General features: G+C 45.0%; 2 protein-coding genes across 2 annotated transcripts; one reads left to right on the forward strand and one right to left on the reverse strand.

The window, feature by feature from the left end:
* Positions 1–5,109: 5,109 nt before the first annotated feature.
* Positions 5,110–12,711, forward strand: cplx2b (complexin 2b; the record flags this gene model as incomplete). Its single annotated transcript, XM_079268900.1, has 3 exons — positions 5,110–5,140; positions 11,528–11,703; positions 12,520–12,711. The coding sequence occupies 3 exons, from the start codon at positions 5,110–5,112 to the stop codon at positions 12,709–12,711; spliced, it is 399 nt and encodes a 132-aa protein (XP_079125026.1).
* Positions 12,712–22,041: 9,330 nt separating this feature from the next.
* On the reverse strand, positions 22,042–24,616 carry LOC306777503 (exosome complex component RRP40-like). The gene is made up of 4 exons (XM_079268655.1): positions 24,367–24,616; positions 23,646–23,795; positions 23,130–23,281; positions 22,042–23,014 (listed from the first exon to the last, which is right to left on the reverse strand). Exons 1-4 carry the CDS (start codon positions 24,589–24,591, stop codon positions 22,807–22,809), a joined length of 735 nt encoding a protein of 244 aa, XP_079124781.1. The 5' UTR covers positions 24,592–24,616; the 3' UTR covers positions 22,042–22,806.
* Between the last annotated feature and the right edge of the window lie 794 nt (positions 24,617–25,410).

Genomic DNA, 25,410 nt, shown 5'->3' on the forward strand with positions numbered 1-25,410 from the left:
GATTTAGTTCTTCTGCTGGTTGTGTGATTGTCAACGCTGTTTTCTCAGAATCCCTGATGATCACATGTGAAGGTTCGGGCTGTTCTCATGCAGCGTTCATAGCCGTCCCAACGGAGATGAATGCACTGTAATTCGTCTACATCCTACAAAATCAAATCCTATGTAACCCTCGTTATCAGAAGTATAAAGAATGCAAATACGGTGAGTCTTTAGTCCGAGGGGTGAGTCTTTCGTCCAAGGGGTGAGTCTTTCGTCCGAGGGGTGAGTCTTTAGACCGAGGGGTGACTCTTTCGTCCGAGGGGTGAGTCTTTAGTCCGAGGGGTGAGTCTTTAGACCGAGGGGTGAGTCTTTAGACCGAGGGGTGAGTCTTTAGTCCGAGGAGTGAGTCTTTAGAACATGGGGTGAGTCTTTAGTCAGAGGGGTGAGTCTTTAGTCCGAGGAGTGAGTCTTTAGAACATGGGGTGAGTCTTTAGACCGAGGGGTGAGTCTTTAGACCGAGGGGTGACTCTTTCGTCCGAGGGGTGAGTCTTTAGTCCGAGGGGTGAGTCTTTAGACCGAGGGGTGAGTCTTTAGTCCGAGGAGTGAGTCTTTAGAACATGGGGTGAGTCTTTAGTCAGAGGGGTGAGTCTTTAGACCGAGGGGTGAGTCTTTAGTCCGAGGGGTGAGTCTTTAGTCCGAGGGGTGAGTCTTTAGACCGAGGGGTGAGTCTTTAGTCCGAGGAGTGAGTCTTTAGAACATGGGGTGAGTCTTTAGTCAGAGGGGTGAGTCTTTAGACCGAGGGGTGAGTCTTTAGTCCGAGGGGTGAGTCTTTCGACCGAGGGGTGAGTCTTTAGTCCGAGGAGTGAGTCTTTAGAACATGGGGTGAGTCTTTAGTCCGAGGGGTGAGTCTTTAGACCGAGGGGTGAGTCTTTAGTCCGAGGGGTGAGTCTTTCGACTGAGGGGTGAGGCTTTAGTCCGAGGGGTGAGTCTTTAGTCCGAGGGGTGAGTCTTTAGTCAGAGGGGTGAGTCTTTAGTCCGAGGGGTGAGTCTTTAGAACATGGGGTGAGTCTTTAGTCCGAGGGGTGAGTCTTTAGTCCGAGGGGTGAGTCTTTAGAACATGGGGTGAGTCTTTAGTCCGAGGGGTGAGTCTTTAGTCCGAGGGGTGAGGCTTTAGTCCGAGGGGTGAGTCTTTAGTCAGAGGGGTGAGTCTTTAGAACATGGGGTGAGTCTTTAGAACATGGGGTGAGTCTTTAGTCCGAGGGGTGAGTCTTTAGAACATGGGGTGAGTCTTTAGTCCGAGGGGTGAGTCTTTAGAACATGGGGTGAGTCTTTAGTCCAACTTTTCATCAGAGAAACGGATATTCAGATACGCAGTTGTTCAGTTTTGTACAGACAAGTTTTCATGTCTTTGAACGAAATGAACTGGACTACGGACCCCGAATGCCCAACATAACTCCTCTCACTCCACAAATGTTTGAAACTTGTGAAGTCGTGCTCCAGTGGCTAAAGAAATAAACCTTCTTGTTTCATGTTAGACTCAAAATTCATGTTGATCGTTTCAGCCTGACGCAGATTTGAGTCTTTGACAGAAGAGAGAAGGAAGCTCACTTCTTCTTCCTGATGACCCATTTCACTTCCTTTACTTCTCTCCTTTCTTTCACTCTGTCTCCTCAGTCCATCCCTTCCTTCCTCTGCTTCTCTCACACTCTTGTCACTTCCTCTCATCTCCTCACCTCTGCTCTCTGTTCTGTTGCTTCACATTCTTCCACATCAACTCCTTCTTGTTTCCTCCACCACTTTCTCTCTGTTCTCTTCCTCTCCTATAGACTCCCTCCTTCTATCGCTTTACATTTAGCTCGAGATATTTTTTCCTCTTCTCTCTCTATCGTTGTTTCCTACCTCTCCCTCTTTCTGCTCTCTGCTGTCCTCGTTTCTCTCTTTACATCCGCCCTCCCCTCGCCTCCTTTCCTTCTCTCTCGCTCTTTCTCCTCCTTCAGCCACCCAACCACAAGACAAATGGACCAATGCCTCATTGGTGATATGTATCCTGTTTCCTCCCCCCTCTCCATCCTCCATCCTCCGCCGCCTGAGGGATGAGAGGGTGAGGTCTGCAGCTCCGTCTATAAGGATGGAGGATGGAGGAGGGAGGAGGGGGTGAGGTCTATAAGGAGGATGTGAGATGGTTTCCATGCATTCGTGATGTTCAGTGACAACAGATTCTGTTCTGTCCCAGACAACAAATCTCTCCTTCATGAAATAACTCGTTTACTATGTCTGTATTTCAGTACTTTATACTACATGTACTACGACTGTATTTCAGTACTTTATACTACATGTACTACGACTGTATTTCAGTACTTTATACTACATGTACTACGACTGTATTTAAGTACTTCATACTACATGTACTACGACTGTATTTAAGTACTTTATACTACATGTACTACGACTGTATTTAAGTACTTTATACTACATGTACTACGCCTGTATTTCAGTACTTTATACTACATGTACTACGCCTGTATTTAAGTACTTCATACTACATGTACTACGACTGTATTTCAGTACTTTATACTACATGTACTACGACTGTATTTAAGTACTTCATACTACATGTACTACGACTGTATTTAAGTACTTTATACTACATGTACTACGACTGTATTTCAGTACTTTATACTACATGTACTACGACTGTATTTCAGTACTTTATACTACATGTACTACGACTGTATTTCAGTACTTTATACTACATGTACTACGACTGTATTTCAGTACTTTATACTACATGTACTACGACTGTATTTCAGTACTTTATACTACATGTACTATGACTGTATTTAAGTACTTTATACTACATGTACTACGACTGTATTTAAGTACTTTATACTACATGTACTACGACTGTATTTAAGTACTTTATACTACATGTACTACGACTGTATTTAAGTACTTTAAACTACATGTACTACGCCTGTATTTAAGTACTTTATACTACATGTACTACGACTGTATTTCAGTACTTTATACTACATGTACTACGCCTGTATTTAAGTACTTCATACTACATGTACTACGACTGTATTTAAGTACTTTATACTACATGTACTACGCCTGTATTTCAGTACTTTATACTACATGTACTACGCCTGTATTTAAGTACTTCATACTACATGTACTACGACTGTATTTCAGTACTTTATACTACATGTACTACGCCTGTATTTAAGTACTTTATACTACATGTACTACGACTGTATTTGGAGAGAGTGAGTGAGTGAGTGTGAGAGAGCGAGTGAGAGAGTGAGTGAGTGAGTGAGAGAGTGAGTGAGTGTGAGAGAGCGAGTGAGAGAGTGAGTGAGTGTGAGAGAGCGAGTGAGCGAGTGAGAGAGTGAGTGAGTGTGAGAGAGCGAGTGAGAGAGTGAGTGAGTGTGAGAGAGCGAGTGAGCGAGTGAGAGAGTGAGTGTGAGAGAGCGAGTGAGAGAGTGAGTGAGCGTGAGAGAGCGAGTGAGCGAGTGAGAGAGTGAGTGTGAGAGAGAGAGTGAGTGAGTGTGAGAGAGCGAGTGAGCGAGTGAGTGAGCGTGAGAGAGCGAGTGAGCGAGTGAGAGAGTGAGTGTGAGAGAGCGAGTGAGAGAGTGAGTGAGCGTGAGAGAGCGAGTGAGCGAGTGAGTGTGAGAGAGCGAGTGAGAGAGTGAGTGAGTGTGAGAGAGCGAGTGAGAGAGTGAGTGAGCGTGAGAGAGCGAGTGAGCGAGTGAGAGAGTGAGTGTGAGTGAGAGAGTGAGTGAGCGTGAGAGAGCGAGTGAGCGAGTGAGAGAGTGAGTGTGAGAGAGCGAGTGAGAGAGTGAGTGAGTGTGAGAGAGCGAGTGAGCGAGTGAGTGAGTGTGAGAGAGCGAGTGAGCGTGTGAGAGAGTGAGTGAGTGTGAGAGAGCGAGTGAGCGAGTGAGAGAGTGAGTGAGTGTGAGAGAGTGAGTGAGTGAGTGAGTGAGTGAGTGTGAGAGAGCGAGTGAGCGAGTGAGAGAGTGAGTGTGAGAGAGTGAGTGAGTGAGTGAGCGTGAGAGAGCGAGTGAGCGAGTGAGTGTGAGAGAGCGAGTGAGAGAGTGAGTGAGTGTGAGAGAGCGAGTGAGCGAGTGAGTGTGAGAGAGCGAGTGAGCGAGTGAGAGAGTGAGTGAGTGTGAGAGAGCGAGTGAGCGAGTGAGAGAGTGAGTGAGTGTGAGAGAGCGAGTGAGCGAGTGAGCGAGTGAGAGAGTGAGTGAGTGTGAGAGAGCGAGTGAGAGAGTGAGTGAGTGTGAGAGAGCGAGTGAGCGAGTGAGAGAGTGAGTGTGAGAGAGCGAGTGAGAGAGTGAGTGAGCGTGAGAGAGCGAGTGAGAGAGTGAGTGAGAGCGAGTGAGCGAGTGAGAGAGTGAGTGAGTGTGAGAGAGCGAGTGAGAGAGTGAGTGAGTGTGAGAGAGCGAGTGAGCGAGTGAGAGAGTGAGTGAGTGTGAGAGAGCGAGTGAGAGAGTGAGTGAGTGTGAGAGAGCGAGTGAGCGAGTGAGTGAGTGAGTGAGTGTGAGAGAGCGAGTGAGAGAGTGAGTGAGTGTGAGAGAGTGAGTGAGTGAGTGAGTGAGTGAGTGAGTGTGAGAGAGCGAGTGAGCGAGTGAGAGAGTGAGTGAGTGTGAGAGAGCGAGTGAGCGAGTGAGTGAGTGTGAGAGAGCGAGTGAGCGAGTGAGTGAGTGAGTGAGTGAGTGAGTGAGTGAGTGAGTGTGAGAGAGCGAGTGAGTGAGTGAGTGTAATTTAAACAGAAATGAACCTCATTGTTTCATTAATGACCTGTTAGCAATAGAAGATCTCTGATCCTCTGGTGGTGTTGTTGTTGTGACATCATTTATTGATCAGATGTTTCCAGAATGTGATCTGTGTCTTTGGGGGACCAGAGTGTGAAGAGGATCACATCACCTCTCCTCGTGTTTACTGTCTCTGTTGATGTGTGTAAAGCTGAGGTTCCCTTTGTTCATTCTGGTCTCATGTGGTCTCATGTGGTCTCTCTCAGGTCCAGAAGAGACTCGCTGAAGACAGGAGAGAGGGGAGACTGAGGCTACCTGCTAAGTCCTCTTTGGTTTTTGAGAAGAACTTCTGCACCAATCAGCAGCCAGCATGGACTTTGTGATGAAGCAAGCTTTGGGTGGTGAGTACTCCGATGTCCCGACGCTCCTGAACGTGTCATCATGAGGAACTCATTTCTCTTGAGATGGTTCAAAGACTTATTTACGGCTAGATGACGATGTGTTGAGTGTTGATGGAGCTGCTACAATGTTAGCTTAGCATAGCACTGATGAAACCAGACTCCATTCAGAAAACAAGCGTTTTAAAAGTTGTTTACTTGTCGTCTTGTAGAGAGAAAAAACAAAACATTCATATTATAACATTATATCGTGTACATTATATTATATTCCTTCTGGGCCGTTCTATTCCTTCTCTGTTTGGATTCGTTCACCTCCAGGTTCTGGATCGGGTCTTATCATCCTCTGAACCGTTTAAGATTGGTCTCTCGATTTTGCATGTTCCTAAAGCTTTTATTTAAAGTTAAAGAGTTAAATATTGAGCCACAAGGTGGAGCTGCTCTTTTGTTCACGTATCAAGATAAAGACAAAACATTCACTCTGCAGTGACAACCATCAATAGCAGCCGCCATTTTGAATCCCGTCTACTCAGATCAACAAAGAGAAGGAAGATTGCAAAACTACACCGTACACTACGCGCTATGTACACTAGTCAGTACACTACGCACTATGTACACTAGTCAGTACACTACGCGCTATGTACACTAGTCAGTACACTACACACTATGTACACTAGTCAGTACACTACACACTATGTACACTAGTCAGTACACTACACACTATGTACACTAGTCAGTATACTACACACTATGTACACTAGTCAGTACACTACACGCTATGTACACTAGTCAGTACACTACGCGCTATGTACACTAGTCAGTACACTACACACTATGTACACTAGTCAGTACACTACACACTATGTACACTAGTCAGTATACTACGCGCTATGTACACTAGTCAGTACACTACACACTATGTACACTAGTCAGTACACTACACACTATGTACACTAGTCAGTACACTACGCGCTATGTACACTAGTCAGTATACTACACGCTATGTACACTAGTCAGTACACTACACACTATGTACACTAGTCAGTACACTACATGCTATGTACACTAGTCAGTACACTACATGCTATGTACACTAGTCACTACACACTATGTACACTAGTCACTCCACGCTATGTACACTATTCACTACACTACACGCTATGTACACTAGTCAGTATACTACGCGCTATGTACACTAGTCAGTACACTACACACTATGTACACTAGTCAGTACACTACACACTATGTACACTAGTCAGTACACTACGCGCTATGTACACTAGTCAGTACACTACACACTATGTACACTAGTCAGTACACTACACACTATGTACACTAGTCAGTACACTACGCGCTATGTACACTAGTCAGTACACTACATGCTATGTACACTACACGCTATGTACACTAGTCACTACACACTATGTACACTAGTCAGTACACTACACGCTATGTACACTACACACTATGTACACTAGTCAGTACACTACATGCTATGTACACTACACGCTATGTACACTAGTCACTACACACTATGTACACTAGTCACTACACACTATGTACACTAGTCACTCCACGCTATGTACACTATTCACTACACTACACGCTATGTACACCAGTCAATACACGCTATGTACACTAGTCAGTACACTACACGCTATGTGCACTAGTCACTACACGCTATGTACACTAGTCAGTACACTACACGCTATGTACACTAGTCAGTACACTACGCGCTATGTACACTAGTCAGTACACTACGCGCTATGTACACTAGTCAGTACACTACACGCTATGTACACTAGTCAGTACACTACACGCTATGTACACTAGTCAGTACACTATGCACTATGTACACTAGTCACTACACGCTATGTACACTAGTCAGTACACTACACGCTATGTACACTAGTCACTACACTACACACTATGTACACTAGTCACTACACGCTATGTACACTAGTCACTACACTACACACTATGTACACTCGTCAGTACACTACGCACTATGTACACTAGTCAGTACACTACGCACTATGTACACTAGTCAGTACACTACACGCTATGTACACTAGTCAGTACACGCTATGTACACTAGTCACTACACTGCACGCTATGTACAATAGTCAGTACACTACGCACTATGTACACAAGTCAGTACACTACACGCGATGTACACCAGTCACTACACTACACGCTATGTACACTAGTCAGTACACTACACACTATGTACACTAGTCAGTACACTACGCACTATGTACACTACACGCTATGTACACTAGTCAGTACACTACGCACTATGTACACTAGTCAGTACACTACGCGCTATGTACACTAGTCAGTACACTACGCGCTATGTACACTAGTCAGTACACTACACGCTATGTACACTAGTCAGTACACTACACGCTATGTACACTAGTCAGTACACTACGCACTATGTACACTAGTCAGGACACTACACGCTATGTACACTAGTCAGTACACTACACGCTATGTACACTAGTCAGTACACTACGCACTATGTACACTAGTCAGTACACTACATGCTATGTACACTTGTCAGTACACTACATGCTATGTACACTTGTCAGTACACTACGCACTACGTACACTAGTCAGTACACTACACGCTATGTACACGAGTCAGTACACTACACGCTATGTACACTAGTCAGTACACTACACGCTATGTACACTAGTCAGTACACTACGCACTATGTACACTAGTCAGTACACTACATGCTATGTACACTTGTCAGTACACTACATGCTATGTACACTTGTCAGTACACTACGCACTACGTACACTAGTCAGTACACTACACGCTATGTACACGAGTCAGTACACTACACGCTATGTACACCAGTCACTACACTACACGCTATGTACACTAGTCAGTACACTACATGCTATGTACACTAGTCAGTACACTACACGCTATGTACACTAGTCAGTACACTACACGCTATGTACACTAGTCAGTACACTACGCACTATGCACACTAGTCACTACACACTATGTACACTAGTCAGTACACTACACGCTATGTACACGACACACTATGTACACTAGTCAGTACACGACACGCTATGTACACTACACGCTATGTACACTAGTCACTACACTACACACTATGTACACTAGTCAGTACACTACACACTATGTACACTAGTCAGTACACTACACGCTATGTACACTAGTCAGTACACTACGCACTATGTACACTAGTCAGTACACTACACGCTATGTACACTAGTCAGTACACTACACGCTATGTACACGAGTCAGTACACTACACGCTATGTACACGAGTCAGTACACTACACGCTGTGTACACCAGTCACTACACTACACGCTATGTACACGAGTCAGTACACTACACGCTATGTACACGAGTCAGTACACTACACGCTATGTACACCAGTCACTACACTACGCGCTATGTACACGAGTCAGTACACTACACGCTATGTACACCAGTCACTACACTACACGCTATGTACACGAGTCAGTACACTACACGCTATGTACACCAGTCACTACACTACACGCTATGTACACTAGTCAGTACACTACACGCTATGTACACTAGTCAGTACACTACACGCTATGTACACTAGTCAGTACACTACACGCTATGTACACTAGTCACTACACTACACGCTATGTACACTAGTCAGTACACTACACACTATGTACACTACACGCTATGTACACCAGTCACTACACTACACGCTATGTACACTAGTCAGTACACTACACACTATGTACACTACACACTATGTACACTAGTCAGTACACTACGCACTATGTACACTAGTCAGTACACTACACGCTATGTACACGAGTCAGTACACTACACGCTATGTACACGAGTCAGTACACTACACGCTATGTACACTAGTCAGTACACTACACACTATGTACACTACACGCTATGTACACTAGTCACTACACTACACACTATGTACACTAGTCAGTACACTACGCACTATGTACACTAGTCAGTACACTACACGCTATGTACACCAGTCACTACACTGTATGTACACTATGTACACGAGTCAGTACACTACACGCTATGTACACTAGTCAGTACACTACACACTATGTACACTACACGCTATGTACACTAGTCACTACACTACACACTATGTACACTAGTCAGTACACTACACACTATGTACACTAGTCACTACACTACACACTATGTACACTAGTCAGTACACTACACACTATGTACACTAGTCACTACACTACACACTATGTACACTAGTCAGTACACTACGCACTATGTACACTAGTCAGTACACTACACGCTATGTACACGAGTCAGTACACTACACGCTATGTACACTAGTCAGTACACTACACACTATGTACACTACACACTATGTACACCAGTCACTACACTGTATGTACACTATGTACACTAGTCACTACACTACACGCTATGTACACTAGTCACTACACTACACACTATGTACACTACTCAGTACCCCCCCCCCCCCCCGTGTCCAGACTGAAGTGTTGTAGTTTACCTCCCGTAGAGTTGCTGTCTAGTGTTGTGACCTTTCCTCCAGGAGACTGTATTTATTCCATCTGGTCCTCCATGGATACAAACACACCCTGATGAGGTTTCTGTTGTGGTCTCTGGTCCGGGGGGGGGGGGGGGGGGGGGGCACCAGCCTGCAGTGTTTCTCATTAGTGGAAATGAACCAAACACATTGATTTTATATCGATATTGTGATATAATTTAAACTAGTAAATGTTGACAGTCGGGTTTAACATGTTGTAAATAAAGCAGGAACACAACAATAACAAACACACACACTTCCTGTTTATCTGATTTAGCTGCACTCAGACCTTTGATCTAATGCGCGCGCGCACACACACACACCAGTTTCACTTCATTAATGTTCCATGTGTCTTGTTAGGATTTAAGAGGCTACGTGGTCTCCTCTTGGTCTCTTCTTTGTCTCTTCTTTGTCTCCTCTTGGTCTCTTCTTTGTCTCCTCTTGGTCTCCTCTTGGTCTCTTCTTGGTCTCCTCTTGGTCTCCTCGTGGTCTCCTCTTGGTCTCTTCTTTGTCTCCTCTTGGTCTCCTCTTGGTCTCCTCTTGGTCTCTTCTTTGTCTCCTCTTGGTCTCCTCTTGGTCTCTTCTTTGTCTCCTCTTGGTCTCCTCTTGGTCTCCTCTTGGTCTCCTCTTGGTCTCCTCTTGGTCTCCTCGTGGTCTCCTCTTGGTCTCCTCTTGGTCTCCTCTTGGTCTCTTCTTTGTCTCTTCTTTGTCTCTTCTTGGTCTCCTCTTGGTCTCCTCTTGGTCTCTTCTTTGTCTCCTCTTCGAGTTAGAGGCAGAACGTCAGGTTTTTATTATACCCCATGAATATGTGAGGGTCCTTGATGTTTAGTGTAGCTGAGGGTCTGTCTCTGCTGGAGGATCCATAACTCACAGATGTTCCTGAGTTTACTGTCGATCAGACGGAGGAGTCGCTGTCTCGTCTAGAAAACTGCTTCTGTCAGCGATAACAGAGTGTAGGAGGAAAGAAATCTACGGAAAAAAAGTACATTTTTACTTTTTCAAACTTGCAATAATTTATTCATATTCTTTTGATTATTTCTGTTGTAAATATTATTATTATAATCTATTCTATGAAATATTAGAAAAAAACTATAGAATTAAAATTCTCTCATTTTAAAAGCAGCATCCAGAGTTATTATAATCTTTTTTCTGAATAACAGAATTTAAATTGCTGCTAGTTACTTTTCTGTGAATTAATTAATTGAGTAATTAAGATGAGATCAGATTATATAGGAGATAGGATTACAACAACAAAGTGGACAAAACAAAACAACACAAGTATAATGAATATATAGTGTTGAAATATACAGTATAATACATATATCGTGTAATAAATATTGAAACTAAAATACGATATAATTGGACTGAATTTTCGTTATTTCATCACTAAGCGTGTTGACTTTTATTTTTGAAGTATCCACCACCATCATCATCATCGTCTTTCATCCATGGAGGAACAGCGGCCTCTTCCTGTCACATGACAGGAAGTGATCCAGCAGATTTCCCTCCAAATAGAAATCCATCATGTTTATCTGTGACATATACTTCAGGTGTCACAGGTGAAGGAGAGACCTGGATGAGGAGGGACAGGAAGTGTTGACAGATGGACCTCAGTGGGTCTCTGAAGGTCCTCCGGCTGGCTCCTCTTCTCAAGACGCCTTCAAGGTCTTCAGGAAATCCCATCGCCACATAATCCTGAGAGCTGCTGACACACAGGCTCTACCGTTGGACCGCGAGGTCCACCGTACTGATCAGGTGTTTATCTAAATATCAGTTATTGATTTATATTGTTGTTATTGATCTCTGTCCAGGAGCCACCAAAGACATGGGCAAGATGCTGGGGGGGGAGGAGGAGAAGGACCCCGATGCATCCAAGAAGGAGGAGGAGCGGCAGGAGGCGCTGAGGCAGCAGGAGGAGGAGAGGAAGAGCAAGCACGCCCGCATGGAGGCCGAGAGGGAGAAAGTACGGCAGACCATCAGGGACAAGGTTTGACTAACGTCTCCACTTTGTCTTCTCTTCGTCTCATCTTCGTCTCTTCTTCGTTTCCAGTTTGTCTCTTCTTCATTTCCTGTTTGTCTCCTCTTTGTCTCTTCTTTGTTTCCTCTTCATCCCCTCTTCATCTCCTCTTCATGTCCCCCTCATTGTCCCCTCCCCTCTCTGTCTCTTCTTCGTTTCATTGTCCTCTTCATGTCACCTCTCCTCATTGTCCCCCTTCATGTCCCCTCTCCTCATTGTCCCCTTCATGTCCCCTCTCCTCATTGTCCCCCTTCATGTCCCCTCTCATTGTCCCCTCTCCTCATTGTCCCCTTCATGTCCCCTCTCCTCATTGTCCCCTTCATGTCCCCTCTCCTCATTGTCCCCCTCATGTCACCTCTCCTCATTGTCCCCTTCATGTCCCCTCTCCTCATTGTCCCCTTCATGTCCCCTCTCTTCATTGTCCCCTTCATGTCCCCTCTCTTCATTGTCCCCTTCATGTCCCCTCTCCTCATTGTCCCCTCTCCTCATTGTCCCCTTCATGTCCCCTCTCCTCATTGTCCCCTTCATGTCCCCTCTCCTCATTGTCCCCCTCATGTCCCCTCTCCTCATTGTCCCCTTCATGTCCCCTCTCCTCATTGTCCCCTTCATGTCCCCTCTCTTCATTGTCCCCTTCATGTCCCCTCTCTTCATTGTCCCCTTCATGTCCCCTCTCCTCATTGTCCCCCTCATGTCACCTCTCCTCATTGTCCCCTTCATGTCCCCTCTCCTCATTGTCCCCCTCATGTCCCCTCTCCTCATTGTCCCTCTGTGCTCCTGTCCCTGCAGTACGGGCTGAAGAAGAAGGAGGAGAAGGAGGCGGAGGAGAAGGCGGCCATGGAGCAGGCCTGTGAAGGTTCTCTGACACGTCCTAAGAAGGCGATTCCTCGAGGCTGCGGAGATGACGAGGACGAGGAGAGCATCCTGGACACCGTCCTCAAGTTTCTGCCCGGACCTCTACAGGACATGTTCAAGAAGTAAACCGTGACAGAGACGAAGGGGGTCCGGGTTTGGGTGCTTGTATGGAGGCGGAGCTTGAGAGTAGCCGGGGAAGGGGGGGGGGCTTCTCACTGCCTTTCTACAAAACCTTTACATTCTTCTTTTCTACTCGATGACTGCGTCTCTCTTCTTTTTATTTGACTTAGGACATTTCTTACAGTTTAATAGGTCTTCTGTCCTTTTTTCACACCTAGTGAGGTCAGACGTTCTGATTGGTTTGGCCATCACCTGTTGCCAGGCAAAGGGGACCAATGGCGAGCAGCAATCCTGCAGCTGGAGCATATTGTGTGTTTTCTACTTTTGATGAACCTTCTGGTCTTTATATTAAAGTTTAAATGAATCAGCGCTTTGAGTTCTGGGACATGTGCCTCCAGACATGTCCTCCAGCCGGAGGACATGTCAATGAGGGACATTGGGTTGTTCATCTGCATGAAGACAACATGGGACACTTTTACCACACCATGTCTCTGATGTAAACGTGGCTCGTTGTCACATTTAGAACGATTTAAAAACAGACCTCCGTGTTACCTTCAGGGCCTCGAGCTTCACAGGAACTTTAGGTTTCATTCTAGATTTACTCAAGCTCTTTAGACGTGTCGAGGACTTTGGATATTCTCTCAAATATTTGTTATTCGATCAAGATTTCATCCATTTGAGCAAACCCATTGAATCCCATTTGTAAAAGTAAATCACTGTTTCTTTGTCCAGGAATCAGGTACCTGATGATGAGTCAGCGTCCCTGTAGAGACAATCACAGGACCGCTAGAGGAGGCGGTACTTCCTGTCACACCCTCTCTGATTGGTTAGAAGAGGGTTTAACTAAGTGTCTCTTAACTGCAACTATTTATTCTCATTTTCTTCTCCACATGAATGCAAACATCCGGCTTTTCTCTCGACTTCTTAGCGCTTCAGTTTTCCCTCGATGGACGCTCATCACCATGGAGACCAAAGAAATACCGGTGACATCTTCACGTTTCTCGTCGCGTAGCCGAGTTTGTCTTTTGTTGTGTTGAGGTCTGCAGGAGGAACACGTGTGCATGAATCCCAAAGAGCACAAACTAAAAATGATCCTTTTCCCCTCAAAGTAGACGATGACGTCACTGAGGAGCTCAGCTGACCTCTGACTCGACAGCACGTCATCCTGACTTATGATTCCTCCTAAAGGATAAAAGAGGAAGAAACCACCTAACCACACAGCAGAGCACGAGGCTTCCACCAGTTTGTACCTTTAAGGAGTAATAAGATGAAATGAATCATGAATAGAAACATGTTCCTTTGTTTCCTGACACAAAGCCATATTATTTAAATCGCAATAATTACTTTAAAATGATAAAAAAAAAAGAGAATATTCCATCTAAGAGTTTTACCGTCTCGTGTTTGTTTTATGTAAAAACAAAAATTAGAAAACAAAGATATATGCTTGTAAATCCTCACCCTCACCGTACGTACTTGTATCTTTAAACGTGTATACGAGTGTATACACAAAGACAATGTGTGTAGAAAACCTGTCTCAGTGTACTACATGTGCACTCTGTGTCTCTACATGTTGTTGATTCATATTCTTATAACTATTAATGTGCACAGAAACAACACTGAACACGTTCCTTTAATGTCGAGCAAACATTTGGTAGAGTAGAGACGAAGAACACGCAGAATCACGCGACGTTGATCCAGAGAGACTTTAGTGGACACACACTGTCTCTGCACTACACGTACAAGACATGTGACAAAATACTGAAAGAGTTCTGTTGCTTTATGTCAAATCTTTAGATTTCAAACTGACGGTTTTTAAAAGTCAGTTTGATGTCAAATATTTTGGTGGTTTCATATTTTTGTATACAGATGAATTCAAAATCATCACTATTCAACCCTGTCTCCTAAAAGTGACGTTCACGTACAACTCGACGGTTCACGTACAACTCGACGGTTCACGTACAACTCGACGGTTCACGTACAACTCGACGGTTCACCACCAACAACTCGACGGTTCACCAACAACGTCTGAGGGAAACCTGTCTCCTGGGTTACGGTCGAGATTTTAAACAGTTTGAAACACAAAGTTAATGTCGTCAAATGAAACTAAACTAAAATTAAACTAAATCTAACTAAACTACCATCATCAGTGTTTGTCATTACATGTTTGTTACTTTATTAAAGTTATGGATGGAAATTAGAAAAAGCTGAATGTTGGTGTTTGGTTTCACGTTTCCCTTGAAACGTTACTCACAATACATTTTAATGTTATTTCAATATTAAACATAATCTGCTGCGATCACGGTCGTAAAACATCAAATCTGAGATGAAGACTTTGATACAGAAACTTTAACTCTTGAGTTATTTAGAGGCGGAGCTCTACAAACGTTTTTGATGCCGATATCACGGGATGCAGTTGCTTCGCTCGTCATGTTGAAGTGATGCGTCGGACAGGTTTAGTGCAGTTTGAGGAGAATCACATTGATTCATGTTTTTATCACATGAACAGTCTCACCTCCATCAGGTTCCTTCTTGCCTTGGACAGTAACGAGTTAACATGAAGCCATTCATCATCTGAGTAGAACTCCAGGCCTCACGTCATGTGACCTGCCTTTAAAAGAAAGGGCTATTACCGTACGTCACCTGTGTGAGCTCACTGCCGTTGACTGCCGTTGTTTCACTTCCTTCTGGTGTCATGAGTGTTTCAAACTCTAGATAAATCCTTAGTTTGATCGCCGGCAGCGGAGCAGCTTCTGACGTACCCTGAAGTAGACGTGACTGAACGACAGTGTAGACGTTAAACAGATACCCGAGTTTCAAACGTTTAACAGTGATGAAGAGACGAGATAAAGAGCAGAAACACGGGATCATCTTCTGTTGTCAGGAGCCCACAAACATTTATCCGCCCCCTCCCAAAAGCACAGCAGAGGTTGTCCATTAGGTCTGGTGATATTTCACAATGTATTACATCAACACACTAATGTATTGTGGCAGCGTGCAGCACATGTCTATGTCTTAAATAGAACTTTATGAAACGCAAAGGGACGCTTGAAGACGGAGAATGAAAAACTTTAATTCTTTAAACTTTATCGTCGCACGTGACACGGCCGGACTGTTGAACACTGTCATGATTTCATAGCGTTTGTCTTTCTGGTAACATTTTCCACTTCGACACTCATTGGATCTTCTTAGGACTGCCCTGCTGATTCCTGCCAGTAAACCTAGTTCACGGAGTCGAGAAGCTCGTCTCGTCCTCACGTTTACATCCCTTTAGTGGAAGACGAGGTCTCATCAGCACAAACTGTGAAGACAGACTCTTGAAATACATTCCAGTCTTTTTGCCATTTGCACTAGAATACGTTGAAATGTTACACAAAGATAAGTTCCTACTGCCAACGTACCTGTGTTGTGTTACTGTTTGCCAGCCTCTGAACGGTGAAGCTGAAAGGTACCAGCTGAGGTTCCGTACCGGCAGCATTCCCTTTAGTTCGGCCATTTGTGCCAAACCAATGCGATGGCGATATTCACACGTTTGCAGACGATGTGACGTTGTTCCCTGGAGATGTAAAGGTGACGCGTAAACCAGGAAAAGGATTAAAAAGGGATTAAGAACTGAAAAGGGAATCCACTAAGAAATGGATTCTTCTTAAAGTTCCTACATTTGAACAGTCTTTCTTTTATATTTCAGGGTGAGAGGGTAAGAATGTATCAGGATGAGTTGTTGTGCTATTTGTTCCTCAACTGCATGTCATGTCTCTGTGTGGAGCAGTCACTGTAAACGCTCTCATCAGTGGACATTAAATGCATCGCACTAATAAAACAGGTTTATACATAAAAAGCTTCCCGTCTGTTTATTCTGTTTTGCCTTCAGTGGTATTTTTTCCATTAATTGCTTTATACATTATATACTTTGTACAATAGTGGGGGGGCCATGCATGTTCTACCTGGGCCTTCACTGCTGTCCTGCAGCTGAAACACAGCGACGGTTGTTCTGTGTTTCGTGAAGCCAACACCTGTCTGCAGAGCATACTCCGGGAGTGCGTCTCCTCTCTGCTCCGACTGCAGCTGCTGCACGAGTTACCGCCTGTGAGCTTTGGGCGGCGGAGGGCAGCACCTGCTGCTGGTTCACCACAGTAAGTGTACAACGGTGTCCATCAACACCAGAACAAGTCTCCATCAACACCAGAACAAGTCTCCATCAACACCAGAACAAGTCTCCAACAACACCACACCAGAACAAGTCTCCATCAACACCAGAACAAGTCTCCATCAACACCAGAACAAGTCTCCATCAACACCAGAACAAGTCTCCATCAACACCACACAAGTCTCCATCAACACCAGAACAAGTCTCCATCAACACCAGAACAAGTCTCCATCAACACCAGAACAAGTCTCCATCAACACCAGAACAAGTCTCCATCAACACCAGAACAAGTCTCCATCACCAGAACAAGTCTCCAACAACACCACACCAGAACAAGTCTCCATCAACACCAGAACAAGTCTCCAACACCACCAGAACAAGTCTCCATCAACACCAGAACAAGTCTCCATCAACACCACACAAGTCTCCATCAACACCAGAACAAGTCTCCATCAACACCAGAACAAGTCTCCATCAACACCAGAACAAGTCTCCAACAACACCACACCAGAACAAGTCTCCATCAACACCAGAACAAGTCTCCAACACCACCAGAACAAGTCTCCAACACCACCAGAACAAGTCTCCAACAACACCACACCAGAACAAGTCTCCATCAACACCAGAACAAGTCTCCAACACCACCAGAACAAGTCTCCATTAACACCAGAACAAGTCTCCAACAACACCACACCAGAACAAGTCTCCATCAACACCAGAACAAGTCTCCATCAACACCAGAACAAGTCTCCAACAACACCACACCAGAACAAGTCTCCATCAACACCAGAACAAGTCTCCATCAACACCAGAACAAGTCTCCAACACCAGAACAAGTCTCCATCAACACCAGAACAAGTCTCCAACACCACCAGAACAAGTCTCCATCAACACCAGAACAAGTCTCCATCAACACCAGAACAAGTCTCCATCAACACCAGAACAAGTCTCCATCAACACCAGAACAAGTCTCCATCAACACCAGAACAAGTCTCCAACAACACCAGAACAAGTCTCCATCAACACCACACAAGTCTCCATCAACACCAGAACAAGTCTCCATCACCAGAACAAGTCTCCAACAACACCACACCAGAACAAGTCTCCATCAACACCAGAACAAGTCTCCAACACCACCAGAACAAGTCTCCATCAACACCAGAACAAGTCTCCATCAACACCAGAACAAGTCTCCAACACCACCAGAACAAGTCTCCAACACCACCAGAACAAGTCTCCATCAACACCAGAACAAGTCTCCAACACCAGAACAAGTCTCCATCACCAGAACAAGTCTCCAACACCAGAACAAGTCTCCATCACCAGAACAAGTCTCCAACAACACCACACCAGAACAAGTCTCCATCAACACCAGAACAAGTCTCCATCAACACCAGAACAAGTCTCCATCACCAGAACAAGTCTCCAACAACACCACACCAGAACAAGTCTCCATCAACACCAGAACAAGTCTCCAACACCACCAGAACAAGTCTCCATCAACACCAGAACAAGTCTCCAACACCACCAGAACAAGTCTCCATCAACACCAGAACAAGTCTCCATCAACACCAGAACAAGTCTCCATCAACACCAGAACAAGTCTCCAACACCACCAGAACAAGTCTCCATCAACACCAGAACAAGTCTCCAACACCACCAGAACAAGTCTCCATCAACACCAGAACAAGTCTCCATCAACACCAGAACAAGTCTCCATCAACACCAGAACAAGTCTCCAACACCAGAACAAGTCTCCAACACCACCAGAACAAGTCTCCAACACCACCAGAACAAGTCTCCATCAACACCAGAACAAGTCTCCAACAACACCAGTACAAGTCTCCATCAACACCAGAACAAGTCTCCATCAACACCAGAACAAGTCTCCATCAACACCAGAACAAGTCTCCATCAACACCAGAACAAGTCTCCATCAACACCAGAACAAGTCTCCATCAACACCAGAACAAGTCTCCATCAACACCAGAACAAGTCTCCATCAACACCAGAACAAGTCTCCATCAACACCAGAACAAGTCTCCATCAACACCAGAACAAGTCTCCATCAACACCAGAACAAGTCTCCATCAACACCAGAACAAGTCTCCATCAACACCAGAACAAGTCTCCATCAACACCAGAACAAGTCTCCATCAACACCAGAACAAGTCTCCAACACCACCAGAACAAGTCTCCAACACCACCAGAACAAGTCTCCATCAACACCAGAACAAGTCTCCAACACCACCAGAACAAGTCTCCAACACCACCAGAACAAGTCTCCATCAACACCAGAACAAGTCTCCAACACCACCAGAACAAGTCTCCATCAACACCAGAACAAGTCTCCAACACCAGAACAAGTCTCCAACACCAGAACAAGTCTCCAACACCAGAACAAGTCTCCAACACCACCAGAACAAGTCTCCATCAACACCAGAACAAGTCTCCAACAACACCAGTACAAGTCTCCATCAACACCAGAACAAGTCTCCATCAACACCAGAACAAGTCTCCATCAACACCAGAACAAGTCTCCATCAACACCAGAACAAGTCTCCATCAACACCAGAACAAGTCTCCATCAACACCAGAACAAGTCTCCATCAACACCAGAACAAGTCTCCATCAACACCAGAACAAGTCTCCATCAACACCAGAACAAGTCTCCATCAACACCAGAACAAGTCTCCATCAACACCAGAACAAGTCTCCATCAACACCAGAACAAGTCTCCATCAACACCAGAACAAGTCTCCATCAACACCAGAACAAGTCTCCATCAACACCAGAACAAGTCTCCATCAACACCAGAACAAGTCTCCAACAACACCAGAACAAGTCTCCAACACCACCAGAACAAGTCTCCAACACCACCAGAACAAGTCTCCAACACCACCAGAACAAGTCTCCATCACCAGAACAAGTCTCCATCAACACCAGAACAAGTCTCCATCAACACCAGAACAAGTCTCCATCAACACCAGAACAAGTCTCCATCAACACCAGAACAAGTCTCCATCAACACCAGAACAAGTCTCCAACAACACCAGAACAAGTCTCCAACAACACCAGAACAAGTCTCCAACACCAGAACAAGTCTCCAACACCAGAACAAGTCTCCATCAACACCAGAACAAGTCTCCATCAACACCACACAAGTCTCCAACACCAGAACAAGTCTCCAACACCAGAACAAGTCTCCAACACCAGAACAAGTCTCCAACACCACCAGAACAAGTCTCCAACACCACCAGAACAAGTCTCCAACAACACCAGAACAAGTCTCCATCAACACCAGAACAAGTCTCCATCAACACCAGAACAAGTCTCCATCAACACCAGAACAAGTCTCCATCAACACCAGAACAAGTCTCCATCAACACCAGAACAAGTCTCCATCAACACCAGAACAAGTCTCCATCAACACCAGAACAAGTCTCCATCAACACCAGAACAAGTCTCCATCAACACCAGAACAAGTCTCCATCAACACCAGAACAAGTCTCCATCAACACCAGAACAAGTCTCCATCAACACCAGAACAAGTCTCCATCAACACCAGAACAAGTCTCCATCAACACCAGAACAAGTCTCCATCAACACCAGAACAAGTCTCCATCAACACCAGAACAAGTCTCCATCAACACCAGAACAAGTCTCCATCAACACCAGAACAAGTCTCCAACACCACCAGAACAAGTCTCCAACACCACCAGAACAAGTCTCCATCAACACAAGAACAAGTCTCCATCAACACCAGAACAAGTCTCCATCAACACCAGAACAAGTCTCCAACACCACCAGAACAAGTCTCCAACACCACCAGAACAAGTCTCCAACAACACCAGAACAAGTCTCCATCAACACCAGAACAAGTCTCCAACACCAGAACAAGTCTCCAACACCACCAGAACAAGTCTCCAACACCACCAGAACAAGTCTCCATCAACACCAGAACAAGTCTCCAACACCACCAGAACAAGTCTCCAACACCACCAGAACAAGTCTCCAACACCACCAGAACAAGTCTCCAACACCACCAGAACAAGTCTCCAACACCACCAGAACAAGTCTCCAACACCACCAGAACAAGTCTCCATCAACACCAGAACAAGTCTCCAACACCAGAACAAGTCTCCAACAACACCAGGACAAGCCATTTACATGACTAACATGCTTACATGACCAACATGTTTACATGACTAACATGCTTACATGATGTTCACATGACTAACATGTTTACATGACTAACATGTTTACATGACTAACATGTTCACATGACTAACATGTTCACATGACTAACATGTTTACATGACTAACATGCTTACATGATGTTTACATGACTAACATCTTTACATGACTAACATGTTTACATGACTAACATGTTTACATGACTAACATGTTTACATGACTAACATGTTTACATGACTAACATGCTTACATGATGTTTACACGACTAACATGTTCACATGACTAACATGTTCACATGACTAACATGTTCACATGACTAACATGTTTACATGACTAACATGTTTACATGACTAACATGTTCACATGACTAACATGTTTACATGACTAACATGCTTACATGTTTACATGTGTGTGTCAGGTGGAGGAGGAGCTGTGGGAGGAGGAGTTCATGGAGCGTTGCTTCCAGGAGATGCTGGAGGAGGAGCAGTGGGAGTGGTTCATCCCATCCAGAGATCTCCCTCAGCTGCAGGTCAGAGACCTCGTGGTGAGTTCAGGGTCCGAGGAAACAGTGTGACGTTCACTGACTCACCTGGAAACACTCCTCACCTGGAGTAGTAATATTAATAACACTACTTCTCCTCCAGATGAACAGCAGTCTGAACCCAAACGCCAAAGAGTTCACCCCGGGTATCCAGAAACACATCATGTGACCCTTCCTGGCTCCGCCCCCTCCTCTGTGACATCAACAAGATGTCTGACGTATTTTCAGCCTGACGTGTTGCCAAAGTTCTGATGTCACTGCGATGTGTTCAAGACGAGATCTTAGTTACTAAAGTCCTCTACCTGTCTGTCCTCCACCCGTCTGTCTGTCCTCCAGTCTGTCTGTCTCTCTGAATGTAATCAGCGGAGTGTTTTTATTTTTTTGTCTTCAGAACAAACTGGTTTCAAGTCAGATGTTTTTATTTGCACTTCTATTTTATAAAACCTTAAAAACACTGTTCACATGTAGAGGTCTGGTCTGATCCGATCTGGTTGTTTTGAGTGTTTTTTCCCAGCATCCTTTGTGAGTTTTTTTTTTCTAAATGCAAAGTATAAAAGTAATGTAAAAGGTTGTAAAAAAAGATCTATTTTTTCTTAATCTATTTGTAATAAATGTTGATGGAAAAAAACTATTCTTTTTCATCGTTCGGTCTGAAGATTTAAAGTTGAAAAAAACAAACTCAGTTTACTGAAAAATATAAAACATTTTGATTATTGATTATGAAATGAATTCTGTTTCAACAATCAATCGACTGACATCAGTTATTGATCAATAATCGATAACAACCAACGACGCAGTGGAGCATCTTCAAACAGGAACATTCCCACCAACAGAAACCAACACCCGTACACTGAGGAACGTTCATCATCATCTTCATCTCCTCTGATGAACGTGAACCAGCTGACTGTTTCCAAGTTGAATTTACTGAGAAAAGTCAAAGTCTACGAGACCAGAACCTGAACACAGGTTTTCCTCAGTGGAACCAGGTGTAGGTGTACCTGAGTTCCAATGTGGTCTGCAGCCGGTTCAGGTTTATCTACAGGTGTAGCAGGTGGTCCGATGCGGTCTACAGCCGGTTCAGGTTCATCTGCATGTGTAGCAGGTGGTCCGATGCGGTCTACAGCCGGTTCAGGTTTATCTACAGGTGTAGCAGGTGGTCCGATGCGGTCTACAGCCGGTTCAGGTTCATCTGCATGTGTAGCAGGTGGTCCGACGCAGTCTACAGCACCCCCTGTGCCACCCTCCTGAACAGCTGGCGTCTCTGCTGGGCCGTCATGGCGTCGCAGCTCTGGAGCAGGTTGGAGATGACGAGCGTCTGCTGAACGCTGGAGGACTTCACCCACAGACGACCGTTCATCCCGACCACCAGCTCACAGGGAAACAGCTGCTGCAGGTCAGCCAGGACCTCACTGTGGGGGGTCAGCAGTCTGGGGGGGGAGTAGAGCAGGTGAGACAGGGCCTCACTGTGGGGGGTCAGCAGTAGACCAGGTGATCCTGGAGTCTCAGGACAGCATTTCTACACAAACATCTGAGGACGTTTACCTTCTGACGAGTCCCAGAGAGACCGTGAAGACCAGACCTCCTCCTCCAAACACTCCCATCCCATTGGCCCGTCCTGAGCTGTCCACACACACCAACTCCGGCTCCATGTCCTTATTGGCTATGAGGAACTGGGAGAACACCAGGTCACCCACCTGTACAGGTAACACAAGGGGGAGGAGTTAAACACGTAGGGAGGGAGGGGCTAACACCAGGTCACCTCTCGGGTCTCAGCTGGACCTCTCGAGGTCTCAGCTGGACCACTCGGGTCTCAGCTGGACCTCTCGGGGTCTCAGCTGGACCACTCGGGTCTCAGCTGGACCACTCGGGTCTCAGCTGGACCACTCGGGTCTCAGCTGGACCTCTCGGGGTCTCAGCTGGACCTCTCGGGGTCTCAGCTGGACCACTCGGGGTCTCAGCTGGACCTCTCGGGTCTCAGCTGGACCTCTCGGGTCTCAGCTGGACCTCTCGGGTCTCAGCTGGACCTCTCGGGTCTCAGCTGGACGTCTCGGGTCTCACCTGGACGTTGGGTCGGTTCCTCTTGGTGGATCCCTCAAAAGCCAGGTAGGACAGAGACGCCTGCTCACTTCCTCCAAAGTCCACCTTGAAGACGTCTCCTGATTTGACCGTCACGATGCCGATGATGGTCTCACCTTTAGCGGGGACATACTGGAGGACACAGAGGGACAGACTCAGCTCCCATGATGCACTGCTCCAGTACCAGTGTCACACTTTACTACAGACTTCTATCGGGGAACGCTGAACTCCATTTAAAGATGCAACTATTGTAAATCTGACACATTTTATTTGACCGCACTGAACGTTGAGAACAAACTTTAACAGCTCTCATTGATGAGTTTGGTCTCCTGAGAAGTTCGGCGTAGAACTGGTTCCTCGAGCAGAACGTCATTATTATTAAACAGAACTCTTTCGAACCGGTTCCCGGTTCACAGCAGCGAGCAGCGGGCCCGGTTCATAGAGATGAACTTTAACGACCCAACGCGCAGTTTCACAACAAATACCTTTGAGCCGAAATCACGACCGGTCCGTACTGATTTAAATTCAGTCCAAACATCCGGTCATAAGACGTGTTCACGTGTGCTGACGAGGAAAAACCTTAAATTGCGAGATTTCCAGACGGAGTCCCGGATGTTGTAGACGCTGCTGCTGCGTGCAGACGAGTCGCTCCACAGATACGGAGCCTCATGCCGGTGTATGAACGGACTCTCTAAAGTCTCACCCTCCTCTGCTGGGAGTCCATCCAGAACATGTGGGGCAGTTTGTGTCGCAGGACGCCGCTTTTACACACCAGCAGCCGGTCTCCGCTCCGCCTCAGACCCGGTCCACACACCACCTTCTCCGGTCTAACGGGGCCCGTGAGAGAGATGCTGTCGTCGGTCTCAAAGGAGAACTCGTCTCCCGGTAACAGAACCTCCCCGGTTCTCTCTTTTAAAGTGGACAACATCGCGTCTCTTCACATGTGTTGTTGCTGTCTGACGGACTGATTTGAATGTGACACACCGGAAGCAGGAAGCTCAGCCGCCAGCGCCCTCTGCGGGACAGAAGGCGGGAAAACATGTTTCCATGTTTCTCATGATTAAGACCATAATGTCTTTACTTTACAAATTCAATTCAGATCAGAGCAACATGTCAACTTCACAAATATCAGTTCACTGAAAGCGTAATGAAATAAATAGTTATGATAAAATACAAACATATTTAAAATAAAGAAAAACATCTTTTTGTCTTTTCGTTTATTCATATTTGTTGTATTTGTTGTGCTTAATTTTGAATGTTAAATAATAATTATTAGTTATAATTAGAATTATTAATTTTCAAAATAAATATAGTAACATAAAAGTAACGTTTTTATTGTTGCAGCATTTGATATATATATAATTATATATACATTATTATCATCATAATTATTATAATAATAATAATATGATAGCATAATAATAATAATATATTAATAACAATAGCAATGTATTTGTTGTTGTAGTTGTTACTACTATTGATATTATAAATAATAACAGGTTGTAGTAGCAGCAGAGGACCAGCAGGTAGCAGCAGAGTCCTGGTCTCTGACCTCACTGCTGGTTGGATGAACTCAGCGTGTCGGCGGCACGAAGAAGAAGAAGCATCTGATCAGGGGTGCATCCCAAGTCTCTTAATTGTCATTTTACAGTACATATATAATATATACAGTATATATATAATATATACAGTATATATAATATATACAGTATATATATATAATATATACAGTATATATAATATATAC

This window comes from Melanostigma gelatinosum (assembly GCF_949748355.1).
Source record: "Melanostigma gelatinosum genome assembly, chromosome: 5".
NCBI classification, from domain to species: Eukaryota; Metazoa; Chordata; class Actinopteri; order Perciformes; family Zoarcidae; genus Melanostigma; species Melanostigma gelatinosum.

What these genes read in the sequence shown, in the direction of transcription:
- LOC306777503 (XM_079268655.1), bottom strand. Translation starts at nt 24,591, where the DNA reads ATGTTGTCCACTTTAAAAGAGAGAACCGGGGAGGTTCTGTTACCGGGA. An exon ending in GGAACCGACCCAACGTCCAG is followed by an intron (nt 23,282 to 23,645) that starts GTGAGACCCGAG and finishes TTACCTGTACAG; the next exon opens with GTGGGTGACCTGGTGTTCTC. An exon ending in TCTCTGGGACTCGTCAGAAG is followed by an intron (nt 23,015 to 23,129) that starts GTAAACGTCCTC and finishes CTCCCCCCCCAG; the next exon opens with ACTGCTGACCCCCCACAGTG.